The 22,769-nt window shown below is 37.4% G+C and overlaps 1 protein-coding gene across 1 annotated transcript in view; it reads right to left on the minus strand.

Annotated features, from left to right (window-relative positions):
• plpp4 (phospholipid phosphatase 4) overlaps positions 1 to 12,291 on the minus strand; it is a 106,975-nt gene extending 94,684 nt beyond the window's left edge. The window contains exon 1 of the mRNA XM_079634728.1: positions 11,869 to 12,291. Coding sequence (XP_079490854.1) covers positions 11,869 to 11,957 — 89 coding nt within the window. The 5' untranslated portion in view covers positions 11,958 to 12,291. The remainder of the gene's footprint in view (positions 1 to 11,868) is intronic.
• Positions 12,292 to 22,769: the final 10,478 nt, after the last annotated feature.

The raw sequence follows: 22,769 nt of genomic DNA on the forward strand, positions 1-22,769 counted from the left end.
CCCCATATACTAGCGTTATAAGCTAACTAGTTTTTAGAGATAAAACTCTTTACATTCGATTATCATGAAAACAAATCCCAGAGAACGATCGACTCGGTAACCATGTGTTATTTACCTCTAGGTTAATTTTTCGCCGGATTTGTCCTTTTCTGTAACTGGAATAACGTTTGCTAATAACAGTCCTGGATAGCTGGGATGCTGCCTTAGAATTTGGTCAAAAGGAATATTTTTCAACAGCCTATAGACACAAATGGTGCTTTTATTTGCAACATTTAACTCTATTGGTAAAACATAGTTGACTTTGGGAGAAGCATCCCTGCTCAATTTCTAATGGATAATCGTATTTACAAATAAAAAAAATCTGTACTTTTACTATACTTGGATTATACTGGACAAGGCAGAAGTCTTGAAGTAATCAGGACCGTAAATATAAGTCTGCTGGTGTGGAAGACATTTTCAGATTTTAAAACGTCACTGTGACATTTTTTGAGACGTCACTACCTTCATTTTAACGACTGACGGACTTTTTCACTTCTAACTTGACACTCTCGCTGTGCTTTTCTGTCAAACTCAAAATGCAATGCAAGCCGCCTTTTCATGCCAGTGAACATGTACTGTAAAAAAACATCCCATAATCCGCAGGCGGCTGAGCCCCTCTGTAACTGAAATATCTCCTATATTCAGTAAATGTTTAGGCACCACAAATTGTATTCATTCTGAAGCAAAACCTTTCCTTAAAACGAATCTCAATGCATCCACTTTTTTTCCTTATGGATCCTTGTACATAAAAATGAAAATGTATTCCTTTGTATTATTAACAAAGTGTCCCTTTGGAAATTCCTCATGAATAAGCTCAAGGCACATTCTCTCAGCAGAAACACTGGTTCCAGGACCACATAAATATCTCTGGGCCAATTTGGAGAACAAAGGAAATGTCGCCCCGTGACGAGCCAGATGAAGTCTTCAGAAAGAGAGAGTCGCACACTTCACGATTTGACCATTTCCTTCACAGCTCTGACACACGCTGATAAATGCGCTGGATCACAAAAGGTTACGGCCAAGCAGATTTTTGGTAAAGTGGAAGCCCTCCTTTTGGGAGCAGAAGGACATTGTCTTTTAGGATAAGTTGAAAATTGAAAATTCTGTCATTTCATGACCCTTGTGTCCTTCTGAATCGGACTGGCTTTTTTCTCTTCCGTTAAACACAAATTACAGTAAATAGACACTGACACTCTTCTTTTATAGCTGAGGGTGAGTAACAACTTAAACTAAAATTTAAGTTGTTATTTCCTGATAATCTTGTCTTACAGTAAATGATTAAGCACTGTGACAAGATTTTCTTATTAAAGGGATACTTCACCTGTGGAAAGATGAAAGTGTATTTAAAATGGGTAATTTATGTAGTAGAAATGTGAAATTACTTTTGACTGAGAAAAGCCAGAAAATTATTTTTATTTTTATTTTTTTATTTTTGGCTTATGGGGATGAAAGGGTGAACGTGATTTTACCAAGTACCACATCTTTGTTGATCCTGGAACAACTTTTCAATCAACCAATCAGATTTGAGGGACAAGTTTACAGTTTTTTGGGAAAAATCTTGTTGATCCAGGAACATGTATTACTTGGCACAATCACAGTGACCCTCCCTACATTTAGGATCCACGGCCACAGAAATCACCATGAATGTTCATCTTTCATCTGGGACAGCTCAAAATCGTACAATCATTGTGTACCGGAGATAAGAGGGAATGTGCTAAATTTTTGCTAACATTCTGTGTGTCAGGGAACATCACACTCTGAGTCAGAGATTAGGTTAAACCCAAACAGAATTAAACTGAAAGCAGGGGAGAAATTGCACAGTGAGAATAATGATGAGCAGAGGAATATGAACTAACTGAGTCTCGTTTCCTCTACCAGCGTGACAGTGGATCAACGATGGTAGAGAGAGCACACACTTCTTCACGGGATTATGGTGAGTAGACGGGCATGTATAATATTCCAAAGACCATCTTACAGGAGGTCACAGGAGAATCACTAGGAGATCCACAAGGTAGAGCTGGTAGTTATGCGTAGTTGAGATCAGACAAAGAGTGACCGTTGCTGCATCCCAATTCGCCTACTTATACCATGCCCTAAAATCATGTACTGTTTTTGTGAAGAAAAATGCATTGAGTGTGTAGCAGAAGAGAAGACAAGCTTTGGTGCATACACTACTTCGTCATAATTGCATCTTTAACGGGCCGCTTAGTTACTGTCACGACACGCACACACAGGGAATTAGAGATCCAAGAGCAGTTTATTAATAGGGTAATCCGTACTCACAAAACCAGTCCAGGCAAGGGTCAAAATCCAATAGGGCAATCCAAAGACACAAGACATGAACAAGAAACGGGCAGCAACAGGAACAGAAGTGTGGGGACATTAAACAAGGACTCCGTGACAAACACTGAAACTGACAGGGTATATATACACAAGTGCTGAACGAGGTGACGAGAAACAGCTGAACACAATGAACACTCAGTGACAGAGAGGATCATGGGAAATGTAGTGATAATGCCTAGACACCGTGAAAACTGAGGACCTCTAGTGTTTAACCCAGGGAACCACCAGACACTGTGACAGTTACACATGCATTATGTCACTGTTTAAACTGCCCTGTCAATCATCTTGTCACAGTTCAAATCCTCCACATTCAATTTAATAATATTTCCTACTCCCAGTCCCAGAAAGAAATGTAGTAGCACGTTGATCTGCCAGTCGTGGGTCTTTCATGCGGAGACTCTCCTCATGTGTTTCCATAATGATGCATTTAAAAGTTAATGACCAAACGCATCTCTATAAAAGTTCACAATGCTTTTGCAGATTAAATATAGTGTGGATAACATTGAATAAATATCTTTTCATCAGGTTAGATACTGGATATTACTACTATGGGCATATGGACACTGGCAAGGTTATGAAAGTTATGAACAAACATTATTCCAGGAACATTAATAGGCTAGATGTTCTATTTCGAGAACATCTAGTTTGAGTTTCGAGTCTTTAATAATGTTTTCAAAACGTTAGCACTAAAACATGATTTATTTGTTCATGGAAGGTATTTTTTTCTGAAAATGCTCAAAGAACACTCAAATGTATTCCATAATGATCAAATTAAATGTTTCCTTAACATTGGCATAACCAAGAAAGATACGTATTTTTGTTAGCTGTAGTCCTCATTCAGTTACATTATTCTGAAAACAGTACCCAAGATATTCATCAGAAATTCATTAGTTGATTACACAATCAATAATTACACAAAAGCCTTGCATTATTTCACTATATTGTAAATGACGGAGTGACAGATTTAAATCTGCATTAATGATACACTTTCTTAACATTAATAAAGCAAAATCTGATGCAGCCTCACACTTTACGGTATCTCTGTCCTCTTCTAAAAACAAAGCAGCCCTTTTTTAAATGCTGGTCAAGAGCAGCAGCTGTAAAGAGGACTCGACTCCTGCACTGTAACTTTAACTGAGATGATGACCTCTTTATCTCCTGATGTCTGATCAGTGTAGTTCTTCGGGACCTTGATGAGTTGAGCATGTTATGGAGCAATTAAATACATTGTGGAGTTGGCCTCCTCTGCCAGTGAGCATCTTTCTTCAGCTTCAAAGCCTTGAAAACATCTTTTACACATGAGATATCCTCTTCAGTGAGCATGTAGTTGTCAGATGTGATAGAAAATAATACAGAGTTGGTGCTCCAGAAATCTATCAACTTTTTCATATCCGCTGTTCAATGTGGAGATGATTTATGCTTTTTGTTCTGTGATACGTCTCTCTCCGCTTCTCTTCAAGCGCTGTGCTGGGAAAAATACAATAATATATCCGACCTGAGCAGCCTCTGAACAAGCTTTGATACTACATGTTTGAGTGTTTTTGTGTGGAATTGACAGCAAGCAAAAAAAGTCTCCCGTGGTTTGCCCTATTCGAAGCACACTGGTGTGGACCTGAGAATATGAGGATAGAAACTAAACTATGCCAACAGTGACACTTTTAGATGTGACAAAACAGCCACTCAACCACCAAGGATTTCGCATGGACGTTGACTTTAAAGTTATATGGTCACGTTAGAGATATTTCAGCAAAATTTCACTGGCAAAAAAAATCCATTGTCCATTGTCAATAACGTAGTGATGTATAAAGCTCAGCTCACACCAAAGTCACTTTTAAAGCAAGCAACTTTCTGTTGGTCATTCAGTGAATTAGCATTACCAGCTTGAACATGACTGAAAACTGAAATCTCTCGAACAAGTGGATTCCTATTTGAAATGACTGGATTTTGCATGTGATATTTCTTATAAGCAATATATAAGCATATCAAGAGGGCTTTTTTAAATCCTGCACTGACACACTACTGTATACACAGGCATTTTGAGTAATGATGTTAAAACTCATGTTAATAATATTGCTGCATATTTACAACAGATTCATTTTTCAGATAAACTATGCGTTCCGTTAATTTTATGAATTGGTATGTTTTGACAGGGCGCAAAGAAATAGAGCTGAGTATCATCAGCATAACAGTGAAAACTAATGCCATGCTCCCTAATGATATATCTCCAAATGGTAGCATGTACAGAGCGAACAGCAACGGTCCTAGTACTGAGCCTTGTGGTATGCCATACATAACTTGTGATCGATAAGACATCTCTTCATTTAGTAACGGACAGATAAGTATGATTTTAATCATACCAATGCAATTTCACTAATGCCAACATCATTTTTGAGTCTATTCAATAGAATGCTGTGGTTGATAGTATTAAATGCAGCACTAAGATCCAGTAAGACTAATAGAGAGATACGACCGCGATTGGATGATAAGAACAAATTATCACATAAACACTCGTCTTCTATGAGAAGTGGTATCTGTCCTTCTTAAATGCAGATATTACATTATTTAGTTCATATTATTTTCTCTACTTTCGATGTGAGGCATCTCAAATTACACATATTACTTGCAAATTACACACAGGTTGGTTAAATTGGGATTGGTACTAAAGTCTGCAGGACACCGGCCCCCAGGACTGCAGGTTATTTTATTAAAATAGGCCAAGTTATTCAATATGTTCCACACAAACTTCTTGCTTCGACTAAAAACAAAGGAGAGAAAATTGTATCTGTCAAAGCATATCAAGAGGGGGTTTTTTTTAATCCTGCACTTTATACACACTATATACACAGGCACTTTGAGTAATGATTTTCATCTTTCTACCCCCCATGATTCATATCCCATATCAAAATGATGTTAATAATATTGCTACATATTTACAAAAGATAGCACACAATTCAAAACCTTTTTTTTTTTTTTAAATGTAATATTTTTCATGACAACAGCATGGCTTCTAATAAAGCAATGGGAGTATTATGGAGCAGAAATATAAACAGCACACAAACTCATACTTTTATTCCCTGGAAAACATTTGTCTAAAATGCCTTTTTCTGCCATGTTTCAAAAGTTAAATCGCACTCTTGTGGTGTGGGCTTGGATAATTATTTCAATATTACATTGTATTGTGGTTCTAAGATGTCTAAATGAAAAAGCTGTCCTGACAGAGTCATTAATTTCTCTTCATTTTCTGTGTCTACCCCTAGCGACAATGTAAATGCTACCTCTCATGTTTGTCTCGGAGCATGAATCTGTCTCTTGTTGAGATTTAATTTTGGAAAAGCCTTAGAGAAAACAAAACCTGTTTATGTCTCATTTGCACTTTAATAAATGCCAAGTTAGATTTCATAACCTATAAATTTAATTAAAGAATCCTTTATAAAAAAAGAAAAGAAAAAAGAGTGGAGCTAGTAAATGAGAAACAGACTAGCTAACCAAGAACAGATAACGGCTTGATCCAGAAACAACAAAGATAAAAGGTTTACAGTAAATAATAATACAACAATATACATTTAGAGATATAAAATAAGTCTGAGGGTGTTGAATATCGTCTTCGAATAAAGAAATGTGATAAACTGTGAAAGCTGTTCGAGAAACATGACCAGCCAGTGATGACGTGCGACACAACGAGCGCTCGGACACCCTGTGGAAAAGCATTGATGATCTAAAAAAAAAACTGAAGGCGGCGCAACAATGTCAGATTGATTGCACTAAGAGAAGCGGCGTCCAGAATGTTCTATCCTTGATGGATGATGTGAACACTGGAATATCCAGCCTTGCAGACCCATTATTCAGTTCTCTTAATGGGACCAAATATCATTTATTAAAAATGGAGCCAGTCAGCTTTTTCTCATTTTACAACCCTACAGAACAAACAAACAGTGAGTCCCCTTAATGATCATTCTGTGTGTACGCAACACGATTCACTTCTGAAATTGTGACGATTGACACCGTGGTGGTGTCATATTGTGACCAAAGAAGCAATTTTATTGTTTGAGGCCACAAATATCCATCCAAATCCATTCATAGCTATTTTTGTAAACCTTTAAATTGATGTAAACTGCAACACATCCACTTTATACTTATTCAGGGAAATAAGTATTCTTAATGACAGCTATTTTCAGTACAACAGTTTACACAAATTCAGCTTTTAACATACAAATGAACGCATGCATGACAGTTCAATCTTTTTTCATAATGTACAACCCTACATCATATAGCTAAAAGTACAGTATTCTGGTGGTGGTTTGGGGAATAAATAATGCAGTGAGTTTGTAATTCAGTTAAAGGATCAGGAAAGAAGGAGGACGAAAGTAAAAGCCAGATTGCAATACTCATCGGAATGGGATAAATGAGCCATTTCAATACACACTCCTCAGAGTCCTCTGAGACTCAGGTCTGTAGGGGAGAGATGTTAACAGATACAACTAAGCTCAGTGTTGATCAAGTCCACGGAGGCAGAAGACATACAGACACGTCTACACTCAAGCTCCAGCAAGCAAACCTTTACGTCTAGTATCTGCATGTTCCAGATTAAGGACTTTCTGCTAATTCAGGCCTCATTTGATGCTCTAGATCAGAAATATTAACGGGATCCTATTATGCCCTTTTACGAAGTCTTGATTTTGTTTTTGGGGTGTATTAGAATATGTTTGAATGCTTTATTGTTTAAAAAATGCATTATTTGTCACATATTTTACATTATTACAGCACCTCTTTCCCCAGTCTGTCTCGAACGAGCTGTCTAGGTCCTGTTTCGATGAAGCCCCTCCTTCTGAAATATGAGATGTGCTGTGATTGGTTACCGGTGTTTGAGAAATAACCGTGAGTTCTTCTAGTGTAACTATGAATAAGGAGGATAGTGTCAATTTCAAATCAATTCGAGCCCGATTCAGACCCTGACAATGTTAACGAATAAGAGGATCGTGAAGAACAGATTTCATGCTCTGGACTTTGCAGAGTTGTATGTTTTTTGTAATTTTCTTATTATAAATACTATGTTATCAACCATTTAATCGTGATATCTGTCGTACTAAGTACTAAGGTAATACAAACAGTTATCGGTAACAAAACCATGGTTAATTTTCCTAATTCTTTTCTGTTAAATAGAATATCTCCCTTTGCAGTTGACTTTAAGCTTTGTAACCATTTTTAATGCCCTGACAGCAACATTACACATTATCTAAAGTTGAAAAAGCTTAATAGGACTCCTTTAAATCTCTTTCCAGAGACCTTGTTGTTAATATATTGTCAGTACATGATTTTCTAATTTGCCTTAGATATTGTATACACTGTAAAAAGTGGAAACCTGCTATTGTTACCTTACCTTAACCCATAACAAATTATTTTATTGGTAGAAATTAATGTATTTAGCTTGCAATATTAAATATAATTTTATTTTATAGTTAATTTAGGTTTAGGTAACTATTTTTTTATCATGATGCATAATAAGGTTCTTATTAGTTTCAGACCAACAACATTTCATCTTTTCATAAGATAATTTATAACTGCCACACACCCAATTAAATCACTTATATTAAATTATTATTGAAGTAAACACGATTTCCAGCAATATAGAGAGAGACAAGTAATTTAAGCAGGGTATTTTAGTCAAGTTATGACTGGTGTTCATCAGTGGCAGGGAATGTGGATGTTATTCACATGTTATGACAGGACCCTTGTCTTGTTGATATATGGTGGGCAAAGCCAATAGAACACACATACCATTAATGCTATAAATCTTATTAGACTTTTTCTTTGTATCAGACTCTATTGATCAGATGGTATGCTGCTAAATTGGCACAATCACAAGACCGTACACCTGCGGAGCAATATGTCAACTTAACCCTCAGAGAACCACTAGCAAAACTGCAATAGTTTAAAGCAAATAAATAGTCATATAGTTTTCACTGAATAAAACTCATACCCTAAAATGTATCATATAGCTATAATATTGATAGGGAAATATTTACAATTTTCACCTGGACTGATGGACGAAATAAGCTCACGCAATTTACACATTAAACACTACCGGAGAAAACTTTTATGTTTATGAAAATGAAAATGTTGACACTACACTATGAAAGCAATCCGGTTGAATGCGCTGTCGACTACCTCTGGAAGTGCTTGAAAGATTAAAAAAACAATTTTAGTGGTCTTCACAATTTTTATTGTTATTCGCACAGCAGAGTCTATTCAGTAAATCATGTACAGACTGCTTCAAAAGATTTTCAACATAGTCAAATTGAAACTTTAAATAGTGTAAGAGGGGTTTTCTCTGTAAAGAACAAACTGAACTTCCAACCTTATTGGAAAGGGTTGTCTCGAGGTCAGTGCATCTGCGCTGACTCTAAATATGCAATATCAGGAGTCAGCAAGAATATTCCAGGATCATGAGATAAGCTGCTATCTATTCAAATTGATCAAAGTCGCAGTATGTATATATAACTATAACGGTATAACGAAAAATTGCTAACCTAAAAATGGTAACATTTATATTAGCCGGTTTTGTTCAAGTCAGAAAATATTATTTCACCTCACAGAATCCACCTAAATATATTAAGTTGGCTATATAATAATATATATATATTATATTAATATATTAGTGTCTATTCACTCAAGGTGCAAATACCTCACCTTGTTCTACTCCCTTTTCCCATAACATATTGGATCGGAAAGGCAATTATTTTCAATAAAAATGAAGAAAAACATTCGAAATGTGGAAATAAACTGTCTAATGTGTGTTTAATAATAAATTGTTTATTGGTTATATATAAGGTTATACGAAAGCTTGTTTCTGCCACAGAATAAAACAATATTAATAGATAATTACGATAATAATTAATAAAGATAATAATTTTCTCACAACTGGGAGTTATAAAGTCAGAATTGCGTGAAATAAAGTCAGAATTGCAAGATAAAAACTCGCAATTCTGACTTTATAACTCACAATTGTACGTTGCAATTCTGACTTTATTTCACGCAATTCTGACTTTATAACTCCCAGTTGTGAGAAAAAAAGTCAGAATAGTGAGATAAAAACTTGCAATTACCTTTTTTATTGTTTATTCAGAGGCAAAAACAAGTTTCCATAGGATTAGGGGTAGGTGTATGGAGAGTTTTATTGTCTTAATAAGGTGGCATACATTTATTGATTTCAATAAATATAATAATTTACACTATGTTATTATTGCATACTGTTTAATGTACAACAACACTGAGATGCAAATAGTATCTGCACTATTAGCAACATTTACACTTATTGTCAAGGAAATACAGCTACTGTATATTTACGATAAAATATGCTATTTGCCCAATTCTTATGGGTTAAATCAGATAAATGGCTCTTTAGGGTAACAATTTCATGTCAACACTTTTTAAGTTTTGCAAACTTCAATTCACTGTTCACCCAAAAATGTTATAATCCATTTTGTTAAAATTGTCCAAAACAACATTGCATCTCAATGACTTAGACTAAATAATGCAGAGGCATGGATATCCTCCTCTCTGTTCCACAGAATAAAACAGTCATACGGGTTTGGGATGAGGGTGTGTAAATGAAGACAGAATTTCCCATTTTAGCTGAACTATCCATTTTAAAATATATGCTTTAATATGTATTCTTGCTTTCTCTTTTTTTACAAAAACTTTTTTTTTTTTTTTTTTTTTTCACGCATGCTGAGCTTCACTATGAACATGATGTCTTGTGATCAGCATTCAGAAGGCACGTGGTCTCCTGATGGCTGGTATCTCAGGGCACATCAGATCTGGGCCAGTCCAGGAATCGCTGACAGGCAGCAGATGTTGAGCTTGGAGGCCAGCTTTGCTAGTAATGGACTCATATTGTGAAGACAATGAGGGGTTTCAATGGACTCTTGTTGCATTAACAGACAACACCTGGCAGTTATGAAATAATCAAGTGCCAGGAAAGAGAACAGGAATCATATAAACATGCTAACTCAAGTTTACTCAATTGGATATGTGATATGAAGAATGCTACTGTCAAAACTGAATGTCAATTCACCACAGTGAAAACTTGATGTGAAGAAAATGTGAGTGGCCACAAACTAGTGTGTCAAATGATGGTTACTAGAGATGGCTTGGGTTTATCCTTTAACGTCATTTTTTTTTTTGTTATAATGCCCACAGCATAAATGTTGCAGGATGAGTCATGCGTACAGTAATGCTTGTTTTAGTAAACACTACTGTACATCTGCATCAGCCAAGCTCTTTATTTGAACACTAAACGTTTGCCTTTTTCTGCTGTCATGTGTGATATTTCTGTGTAACGTTTCCTCGTTCAAGACGAGCTCTAGTCCTCCTAACTGTAAGGCCAGCTTTCCTCCGGTCTAAAACATCACATTTATTCCCCCACTGTAGACACAAGCACACACTTCCAAATGTTCCTCTTCAAATTACAACATCACACTACATTTCAGCAAGGCATACACACATTGCTTAAGCTTATCTGGACATTTGGACATCAGCAGCGATTTCAATCAAACCATAGAATAAAGAATAGCATGGCTGATTATATTTCTGTGAGCTGGCAGGAGTTTTCTAGAAACTGAGAATTATTTAGCATGGCAGGAGACTAGGACATCTAGCCAAGCCACTGAGAGTCTCGGGCTTTATTTCTCTCCAAGCGTCTCATTATTCTCATAATTATCATTCCATATTATCACAGTAAGTCTCATTAGCACATCAGTTCTTAATCACACAGGCTTATAAATTCATTTAAAAAGCACTTGTATATTTCCTATCAGAAATCCTTGAATGAACTTGTACTCCAACAACCTGTTTGCAGTGAGCGTAAGCTTGTCTCCGGCTATAGACAGAGTTTGTCATCTTCATCTTCTTGTTTCTGCAGGTTGTGGCGGAGATGCCTTTGCACCATGCATGCATTTCGAGAAACCTCAATCTCCCTGGTAACACAGTCATTATAATGCATTCAATATCTTATAAATTATAATCCCTTACATATTTTATATATAAATAATTGTAACTTCACTTAGCCTTTAACACTTAACGCATTCATGGTTGAGAAAATTATAGCCTAATTATGAAATGCAAAAATATTAAGATATAACTGTGTGTGAGTATAATTATTTACAAGTAATAATTTATTAACAACATTATAATGCATTAACTATGCATTAAAAAATACTTTTTTAATGCAATATAGTAGCCTAATGGTTTATTTAAGATAGGCTACATTTGATATTAAAACTTTAAACCTGGGAAAGGGTGATGTTGATGAAACACCCTATCAGTCATCATGATATGCAGCTGTGTTACATTTTTTATATTTATTTCCAAATATTGGAAGGTTGTCTTTGTTTGTTATACAGTAAGTCGTGTGTAAACTAGCGCGTCATATTTCCCACTATCCTGCATATATTGAGAGAATTAAACGCCGTTTAGTGTTGTACTTACACGAAAACTCCGAAGAGCAGGAGTCTGATGGCCATCTCCAGCGCCAGATCACGCGCGCATTTCCTCCTGTCCGGGGGAGACATCTTCATAATCTTCTTCACACAACCGATTTATGACTGAGATAAACCAGAGAAGTCGCAGTAGTCCTCCGTGTCCTAAACACGCGACACACTCCGGCGTCCGGCTCCGGCTGTCTGCCGTTCAGTGTGCATGGGGAAAATACCCGCCGCTGCCGAAATGCCTTGTTGCTCTTCAGTTGCAGTGTGTGTGTGTGCGCGCGTGTGTGTGTGTGTGTACAGTACAGTACAGTACAGTATCGAGTTCAGTTTCTTCTGAAGCTGTTGTAGTCTGAATCCTGTAGTGCGCTGAGTGAAGGAGGACCGAAGAAGACAAGCATCCGAGCCAGGTGATGATGATGATGATGATCATCTCTCTCTCTCTCTCTCTCTCTCTCTCTCTCTCTCTCTCTCTCTCTCTCTCTCTCTCTCTCTCTCTCTCTCACATTACCTTTGCAGTACGGCCAGGTAATGAGTTTTTGGTATACTGATGTTCGTCATTTCACTGCTTTGTAGCCTATATTTAAATAGGCTATTTAGGGCCCAAGCCTTGAAAAGGCGAAGGCCCTATTGTTTTCCTTCGGATTATTATTTATTATTATTATTATTATTCTTCTTCTTCTTCTTTATTATTATTATTTTACTACCTTTTGGGCACTTTTGGGGGCCTTAACGTGCTCAAAAACTCTTGAAACTTTGCACAAATGTCAGAACCTGCGGCCATTAGGGCCGCGCTGAAGCTGGGACCCGGGCGTGGCAGGGGGGCTCGGCAGCGCCCCCTGGAATGGGATTCAAAAACATGTCCATATATCAAACACGCTTGCATGTAATAATATGAAACTCGGTACACATGTAGATCTCATCGGGCCGAACAACTTTCGTGCTCTAAGTTTTACGCCAGTCCAACAGGAAGTCGGCTATTATGGGCTGTATGGAAACGCATGTTCTGGCATTTGAAACACTTCTCCCAGAGAATTCATCCGATGACCACGAAACTCGGTGTGCATGAAGTCAAGACATGGAGGATGCTAAATTGCGGACGGATTTTTGATATCTCGAACGGTTTGGCCGTGGCGAGGAAACGAATTTATGATTAAAAAAGGATGCATAAAGTGTGTTATAACTTAGTTATAGTTTTACCTACAGTTACAAAACTCAGCGTGTATATTGATATTATCAAGCCGAACAACTTTCTAATTTACAGTCATTAGCTCCGACCAACAGAAAGTCAGATATTGTGGTTTGAATGTGAATTGTGTCTCTCTCTGTCTCTGCTATTCTGTGTGTGTGTGTCTGTCTGTGTGGGGTGGGGAGGGGAGGGGGGATCTGTGTATGTGTGTGTGTGAGGAGGGGGGCTAGTTTAGTTTAACCCTTTCTCTGCTGTGTGCAAAATCTCGGGCACTTTTGGGGCCCTTAACGTGCTCGAAAACTCTTGAAACTTTGCACAAATGTCAGAACCCGCGGCCATCAGGGCCCGACTGAAGCTGGTACCCGGGCGTGGCAGGGGGGCTCGGCAGCGCCCCCTGGAATGGGATTCAAAAACATGTCCATATATCAAACACGCTTGCATGTAATAATATGAAACTCGGTACACATATAGATCTCATCGGGCCGAACAACTTTCGTGCTCTAAGTTTTACGCCAGTCCAACAGGAAGTCGGCTATTATGGGCTGTATGGAAACGCATGTTCTGGCATTTGAAACACTTCTCCCAGAGAATTCATCCGATGACCACGAAACTCGGTGTGCATGAAGTCAAGACATGGAGGATGCTAAATTGCGGACGGATTTTTGATATCTCGAACGGTTTGGCCGTGGCGAGGAAACGAATTTATGATTAAAAAAGGATGCATAAAGTGTGTTATAACTTAGTTATAGTTTTACCTACAGTTACAAAACTCAGCGTGTATATTGATCTTATCAAGCCGAACAACTTTCTAATTTACAGTCATTAGCTCCGACCAACAGAAAGTCAGATATTGTGGTTTGAATGTGAATTGTGTCTCTCTCTGTCTCTCTGCCATTCGTGTCTGTCTGTGTGGGGTGGGGAGGGGAGGGGGGGATCTGTGTATGTGTGTGTGTGTGTGTGTGTGAGGAGGGGGGCTAGTTTAGTTTAACCCTTTCTCTGCTGTGTGCAAAATCTCGGGCACTTTTGGGGCCCTTAACGTGCTCAAACTCTTGAAATTTTGCACACAGGTCAGAACCCGCGGCCATCAGGGCCAGGCTGAAGCTGGTACCCGGGTGTGGCAGGGGGGCTCGACAGCACCCCCTGGAATGGGATTCAAACACTTGTCCGTATATCAAACACGCTTGCATGTAATAATATGAAACTCGGTACACATTTAGATCTCATCGGGCCGAACAACTTTCGTGCTCTAAGTTTTACGCCAGCCCAACAGGAAGTCGGCTATTGTGGGTGGTATGAAAACGCATGCCCCTGGAATTTGAAACACTCTTTCTAGAAAATTCATCCAATCGCAACCAAACTCGGTCAGCCTGACGACAAGACATTGAGGATACTAAATTGCTGACGGATTTTTGATATCTCGAACAGTTTGGCCGTGGCGAGGAAACGAAATTATGGCGAGAAAAGAGAAACACGATCTGTTATAACGTCTTCATACATTTATTGATCTTGATGAAACTTCAGTAGCGTGTTTGTTGTAAGAGAGCGATCACATGGATGTAACTAATGTGAGCCCCCCCCCTTTTCTGTGTGTGTTTGGAGGGGAGCAGAAAGACTCACACTGATACAAGCTCTAAAGCAGACTTCTTCTCGACAGTCAAAGCGGGGTTACGTTATTGCCCGTCGTGCACAGGAACCCGAAAGGCAACGGGGTGGCGGCTTTTTATATATATATATATATATATATATATATATATATATATATATATATATATATATATATATATATATAAATAAATATAGCTGCAAGCAGCGATGGAGGGCCCAAGCCGGTGGCAGCGCCAGCCCGGTGCCTTTAGTGTAACTAAAGGCACCAGGGTGGCGGTGCCACCGGCTTGGGCCCGTAATCGCTGCTTGCAGCTATATTTTGTGATTGAGTCTCCAGACATTATTGACGGCTACAGATGGTGATGGAATATGATTACCATATTCATCATGATTAGACATGTTCTGAAATTAATTTTCAATGCTCCCTCTTTTTCCTTTCATAGCTACTAACATAATATTGCTCAGTATTTAGGGCTAATGTATATTGCATCTAATTATGCATTGAAATATACTTATTTTATACTCAAAAATATATTAAAAAAGAGCACAACTCTTAACGTTAATCAGTAAAAATATCCTGTTTAGACTAAACATATGGTACAAGCCATTATATTGTTCACTATAGTATATAGGCTATAGCTACTACACATGTTCACAAGTACAAATAACCATATTTACCATATTATCTTGAGGTAACACTTTATTTTACAGTGTTGTTACACATGTTACATGTACTTACCATAGTAATAACAGTATATTATGCATAATTGCATGCTACTAATCCTACCCAAACCCTACAGTAAGTAAAGTAAAGTTGTTAAATAATATTACTCAGTACTTAAATATATAATTGCACTGTAACAATGACACCTTAAAAAAAAAGTGTAACCTAATTAGGTTATACTTTATTTTATTCTAATTAGGTTATACTTTATTTTAAGGTGTCCATATCACAGTTTAATTATACATTTACTGTAAGTACTGAGTAATAATAATTAACTACATGTACTTATACTATAAGGTAATATTAAGGTATATTACTCAGTATTTAATTGTATAATTAAGTGTATACCCAAATATTATACAGTAGATTTTTTTTTTCTTTAGCGAAACTAATGCTAAAATTCATAGCATCTTTAGAATAGTATTCATCCAAAAATGGTAATATGGTAGTATTTTTTTATTTATTTTTTTTTCACCGTTCCCACCTTAGTTAATTTGTTGTGATGGCTGTTCACTTGATTTTTCCGTTGTGTTAATTAAGTTTTACTGTCGGGTCTCGTCAAAGTTTGCGTTGTGTTGACTGTTATTCTTCTTCTTCTTCGACGTCCGTTTGTTATTACCACATGACGCGTGACATTACTACGGTACAGTGTGATGTAAGCGATGGAAATCAAATAGAAAGGATTTCCACTTTTTTTTTACAGTGTCCTTGTTACAATTGTTACATGTAGGCCTACTTACCATAGTAAATGATGAATAATTACATGCAATTAACCCTCAACCAAACCCTAATCCTACCCTAACCCTATAGTAAGTACATGTAGTTGCTTAATATTAATCACTACCTAAATATATAAATACAATGACACCTTAAAATAAAGTGTAACTAAATTTCCATGTCATGCATTATGGCATTTACAGGGTTCTGCAAGGTACAGTACTTCAAAATATACTTTGTGATTTACCGCCATGTGCACCATTTTAGTGCCGTGAAAATAAATACTGCAAAAATGAATGTTTCAATGTATAAATTACATAACTACATTGTAATAACATGTACTGTATTTAGAGTCATTATTTTGGATATATAGCACTTATATTTGCACTGTGACGGCTGGCGGGTGTAGAGAGAGAAGTTGAGGTGTGGATATATATTTCATGACTTTATTTAATGTAACCACAAACTCTGGCATAATTACAGATAACACTGTAAAAAAATTGTTGGTTTAACTTAAAAAAGCAAGTTACCTTGTAATAAAAAATTTGAGTTACAATGAAGAAGAATGGTTTAAAAAACAGAAACTCAAAATAGTTATCTTCACACATTAGTTATCGAAGTTGATTTGACAAAAGATAAAAAGTTGTGATAACAAAAATAGAAGATGAAATCCACACAGATTGAAATGCAACACGTGACGGTAACACAACATCAAGACAAGAACCAACAATTAAATACTCGAAAACAAATGGATATACGCTACAAGGGATAACAAAGACTCGGCAAGAAATAAGAAACCATGAAAACCAATGGAAAAAATTAAACAATATATATATATATACACTCTAAAAAATGCTGGGTTGTTTCAACCCAATTTTGGGTAAAATATGGACAAACCCAAATATTGGGTTAAAAATGTAATGTAAAAATGTAACCCAACGGCTGGGTTTGTCCATATTTTACCCAAAATTGGGTTGAAACAACCCAGCATGTTTTAGAGTGTAGAGTTTTGAATCAGTGTTGATTGATTGCTGATGGCCACTATATGCAGGAGGCTGTGCATCACTGTCCATTTCTTCATGTTTCCTATTAGTGAGAGAAGAAAGCACCGGAACTACTGCGCGGAGACAATGATCTAAAAGCCCAGCAGATCTGAGATTTAAACCTGCAGGCAACAGCTTTGTTCCCACTTCACACAACCTCATGAATATTTTAGGCAACACTGCCTGTCTCCTTCCTGTTTCGCCACAAAATACAACCAACTTCTCAGGGACTTTCATAGATTCCATCAAACGGTTTTCAGTGCTAGTAAAATACATGTTCAAATGTGATGTATCATCTTCATGCATAATTTTATGTCCTCCTCATTTTTAATTGGTGATGGTTAAAGTCACTTCAGCTGCTTTTTACTTCCTCATCCTCAGATTCTCACATTTCACTCTCCTGGACCCATTTTCTGTCTCCTTTCAGATTTAATGTGCAATCTCTCGTTATCGGCCTGTTTTTAAGAGCCTCGCTAATAAGGAATGAGTCAACACTTGTCCAAATCAACACTTGGGACATAACAAATGAAAGTACAAGAAAAGAATAACTCAAAGAATGTCTACAATTTAGTTAGTGATATACAAAGAAGAAACAGACATACAAAACAATATTTTTTTTATTTCAAGATAGATTGTTGCCATTTGGAAACACTTCTTTTCACAATGCTAATAGAACAGGTTTGTGTGGCCAATAACAATACGATTTCTGGTATTCACTGTTTTTGTAAAAAAAAATTTACCTGAATGTTTGTGTTTAGCGGCTCAGATATTAAACAAGTAGCTTAACCAGAGAACCCTTCTTTAATATCTTGCAATTTCCATCACGTTATTTCTTTCTTGGCTTTAGTTTAGGATAGTAATACTGAAAAAAAAATGTATATGTTGTGTGGGACAGATAGTTATTCATCGTAAGGCACGAAACATATCCTACATACAAGTGTGAGCAAAAATACTACAAAAGATTTTGTGATCAATGTGTTCTGAAAATTAAAAAATTTGACTAGAAATGCAACGCATTCGATTTTTTTAAAGAAAATACATTTTGCATGTCTAGAATTGCAACAAGAGTTGCTAAAGCAGATATTCCATATATTTTATATGGACATTTTTTTATCTTCCGGTCAACTACTGTCATAGTCGTGCAAGAGAAAATAAGGTCATCTTTTGATCATTTTATAGCTAGCTTCCTTTATTAAGTCAGAATATTAACACATTCGGATTAATATACAAACATATTACGGTTCTTAAGAGCACAGAAACATAAGAAAGCACATTCAACAACACAATTACGATGTGTTGGTCAAGCATTTGAGTTTGTATAGTGTTTTTATGTGGCTTAATACACGTTTTTATTTGAAAATGATATGCTTTCATCAACATTTAAATCCTTTTAGATGACCAACAAAGTAGCTATCGGCCGCTTTTATGACCTGGAATGATGAATGGATGCGCCTTTGGTTTGGAATGGCTAAACCTTGTTTACACTTCTAAATGTTGATTGTAGCAGCCATAATATCAGTTATATCATTCATGAATTTTATATATAGATCATGCACTTGCGTGCTGCCCTGATGGCACATTCTGATATTCCCATCTGAAAAGCAATGAATGTGAAATGTGAGATATTCACACAAGCGTTAGTTCCTGAACATCCTTCTTCCGACGCAGACACCTCCTCACCTCAGATTAGCTCGCTCTTACCCACACTGTATCCGCAGATGGATTCATTCACTGTTTTTAGACTGCTAGAAATAGCCTCTGATTTGAAGTCATCCACAAAGGATGTCCAATAGGAGACACTTAAAACAGGCGCTTCCTACAGTGAGGATTAAAGTTGCCCTGTAGTCAATACTTTTATACCTTAAAAAAAAAATGTGATCACCAAAATGACATATTTTAAAACAAAAATCTTTAAAAAAATGTATTTATGCCTTAAAATAACTTGAATGTAACTCTACACCCTTGCCTCATTTAGTATATGTGGTTCTATGAATATGCAAATGAGCCCCGCCTCCACTCACTCACTCACTCAGAGATCCACTGGTTGACGATCACACGTTGATCTGATTGGTTACAAGGTAGTTTGTGACGTCGGAAACACCAGCGATTTCAAACCGTGTTTTTGAGACTGTCTTTGGTTCACTGCAGTTTTAAGCAGAAAATACTCAGCAATGCTGTCGACTTATATATTTACACATGGTTTGTCATATTAAAAAGCATATTAAAAACACCACATAGACACATAAACAACATTACAAGCTGGATTTTCACCACAGGGTGGTGACTGTAACTGCGTAAGGCCCTGTTTATATTAAGATGTGTTTTGGTCGATTGGATCTAAATACTTTTTTTGTCCACTTTCAACCACTTCTGTCCTGATTTCTTCAAGAGGAGGGTCTATGGGTGGGTAAATGTATGGGCTTTTTCAGACCTTTCGATCTAATGGACAAAATAAGCTTGCGTAATTTGCATATGAACGCGTGCGGATACTACAGAAAAACACGGAGAGCATCAGCTTTAGTTTCTGCTCTGCTAGCCGAAGACCAGCCGAACGCTGTGAGTGAGTGTTAGAGATCATGAAGGGCGAGAGAACATTGAGCTTGGTACGTTTTCATCTTCAAACCAAACTTGGGTCTTCAGCCGGCAAAGTTTAAATCCCGTCTGTTACTCATTAGATCAGTAGACGGAGAGAAGACGGTCTTTTGTGGCTGTTGAACGCATTCAACCACATGAGCGTTTACATTTCGGAAGCAATCCGGTCGAATGTGTTTTTGACTGCCTCTGGAAGTGGTGGAAAGTGGACGAGCTCAAAACATTTTAGACCCTGTTTACACCTGTATTTATTAGCCGTGACCACGTGTGTAATCGAATGGACCAAAATGCATGTCAATACCAGCTGTAAACAGGGCCTAAAAGTTGTACTGTGTATTCAACTGTATAATAGTTCTCAGAGAAATGTTGTAAATAAACATGGAGATGTAAAAGGGATAGTTCACTTTGAAATAAAATTTTGGTATGTTTTAGCTTACCTCAAGGGCATCCAAGATGTAGGTGTCTTTTTTCCGCAGTAGTTTCAATTTTGATATTTTTAGGTCAAACCGTTCTTGTCTGACAGTCATATCATGCAGGTCTACAGTCACTGTCTCAAAAAGCATACACAGAGTCCAAATTAAAACAATTCCCCATCGCCCAAATTCAACAATTCCCCATCGTAAGTACACATTGATGGCCTAAGACACGAAACGAGCGGTTTGTGTGAGAAAACGAACGGTATTTATATCGTTTTTACCTCTTGTAACACAGCCACGTCCAAGTGATCTGATGGCGCGGGCGCTTCCTTCTGTGTGACGTGTGCGCAGACTGGTGCATAGACATACACTAGATGTCGCATTAAAGACATTCGTTCCAATGAACTGCCATAGCCGAGGCGACATCTAGTGTATATATATATATCTATGCACCAGTCTTCGCACACGTCACACACCAGGATGTGCTCACGCCCTCAGATCACTTGGTCGTGGCTGTGTTACAAGAGGTAAAAACGATATAAATACCGTTCGTTTTCTCACACAAACCGCTCGTGTCGTGTCTTAGGCCATCAATGTGTACTTGCGATGGGGAATTGTTGAATTTGGACGATGGGGAATTGTTTTAATTTGGACTCTGTGTATGCTCTTTGAGACAGTGACCGTAGACCTGCATGATATGACTGTCAGACAAGAACGGTTTGACCTAAAAATATCAAAATTGAAACTACAGCGGAAAAAAAGACACCTACATCTTGGATGCCCTTGAGGTAAGATAAAACACACCAAAATTTAATTTCAAAGTGAACTATCCCTTTAAGTCTTGTTTTTCATAGATGGGATGGGAAGTGGATGGTAATAAGAGACAAAAAATAAGTCTAGCGAAGTCACGTGTACACATGAGTAACATGAGGTTTGGTGATAGTGGCATATTTTGAACACGAGTGTGAATGACATTTGAGATCTACCACTTTCCTTGCACAGAAAGTCCAAAGCACAGACATTCTGACATCTCATTTTCATATCATGAAATACTGTAAATAATACAGGGATAAAATGACATGAGGATTGAGTGCATGATGAACTTTTTTGGCTGAATTCCTTTAAATCAAGTTTAGATATTATGTATGACTCAGGGAAGCTGTGAGCTTGAATGTGGACAGGGATGTAAATGTTAATGCTTCAGTGAAATTCAAAGATGTACTGGCTCATGGGATGTTGTTTCATACAAGCCTGTGTTGGGAACCGGATATGCAGAGGATATGAAAAGAATATCTGAGAAGGAGAGAAACAGAATTATAGATGTTTTACCCCTGAGTAATGATTAGTGAATAATACAGAAGCATTTTATAATATTAAAGTAATTTCCCTCATGTTCCCAAATTGATTCATTATAAGCTCATTTGTAAAGCACACCACAGTTGTAATTAACAGGTAGCTCTTGTATTATCAGTGTAGTTTAAGCTAGAAAACAGCTCTGCATGATGGGTCAGCTTGACAGTTTCATTCTCTCTTCATTCTTATAGCAACATCTACTAATAATGTGCCCCTATTATGCTATTTTAAAGGTTCCTAATTACCGTACTAATTTTCCTACAATAGCAAGGGTGTTTTAACACCTGAAAGTCCACAACAAGGTCCGAACCAAAGTTCATGTTTAGATTTTATACATTCGGTTAATTAGGGCCCGAGCACCGATGGTGAGAGGACCCTATTGTTTTTTTGGTTTGGTTTCACACTGCAGTTCTGCGAGCGCACTATATAACTCTACATAATATGTGCGTCCTGATGTCATCATCTCTGTCGGCGGCATCTCGACATTGATTGGTTTGTAATCGGACATGCGTCTGACGTCAGCGTGTTGTCAATTCGGCAGGTAACTTTGACAAGAATGAATGAACAGACGCATATCTTTGCCACTATACTGTTATTATTACGGCATTAATGCCTACAGCACCAACTATATGCGAGGCTAGTTCAAATTCGCCAAATTAACGTCCTCGTCATGCGAACATGTGATCATCGCCGGCAGGAAACTATATTTTTCCTGCTATCTTCTGTCTTCTTCGCTACGCGGGAACCACCGGAACTTCTAAATGCTCTGAAAGTCCGAACCATACAGAAAATGCTTTCACACTAGAATCAAACCAAACCTTAGTTCAGTTTGATCCGGACCGAGACTACCTCTTTTCATCGGACCAAATTTCGTCTGTTTCGTCTGTAATTTTGATTCTGATCAAACTGAAAAGTCCGGAAATCCGGACCAAACAAGGTACCGTATTTTCTGGACTATAAATCGCACTTTTTTCATAGTTTGGCTGGTCTTGACTGCGACTTATATCAATACTTAAAATTCACACTGACTGAGATGAACCAAGAGAAAACATTACCGTCTACAGCCGCGAGAGGGCGCTCTAGTTAGCGGAGTCGTTCAGAAGCGACACCGAGGAAGAACTCAATGGATTCAGTGTTGAGGAGTGAGATCGGGAGCTTGGTGAACTTGCTTACCGGTAACTTGTTGGACTCGCTGGCTAATGTTAATTTAGCCTATTCAGCCTCCCAGGTGTTCTTTATGCTATTGTGTCGCTGAATAACTGTTAA

This window comes from Phoxinus phoxinus (assembly GCF_949152265.1).
Source record: "Phoxinus phoxinus genome assembly, chromosome: 14".
Classification (NCBI taxonomy): Eukaryota; Metazoa; Chordata; class Actinopteri; order Cypriniformes; family Leuciscidae; genus Phoxinus; species Phoxinus phoxinus.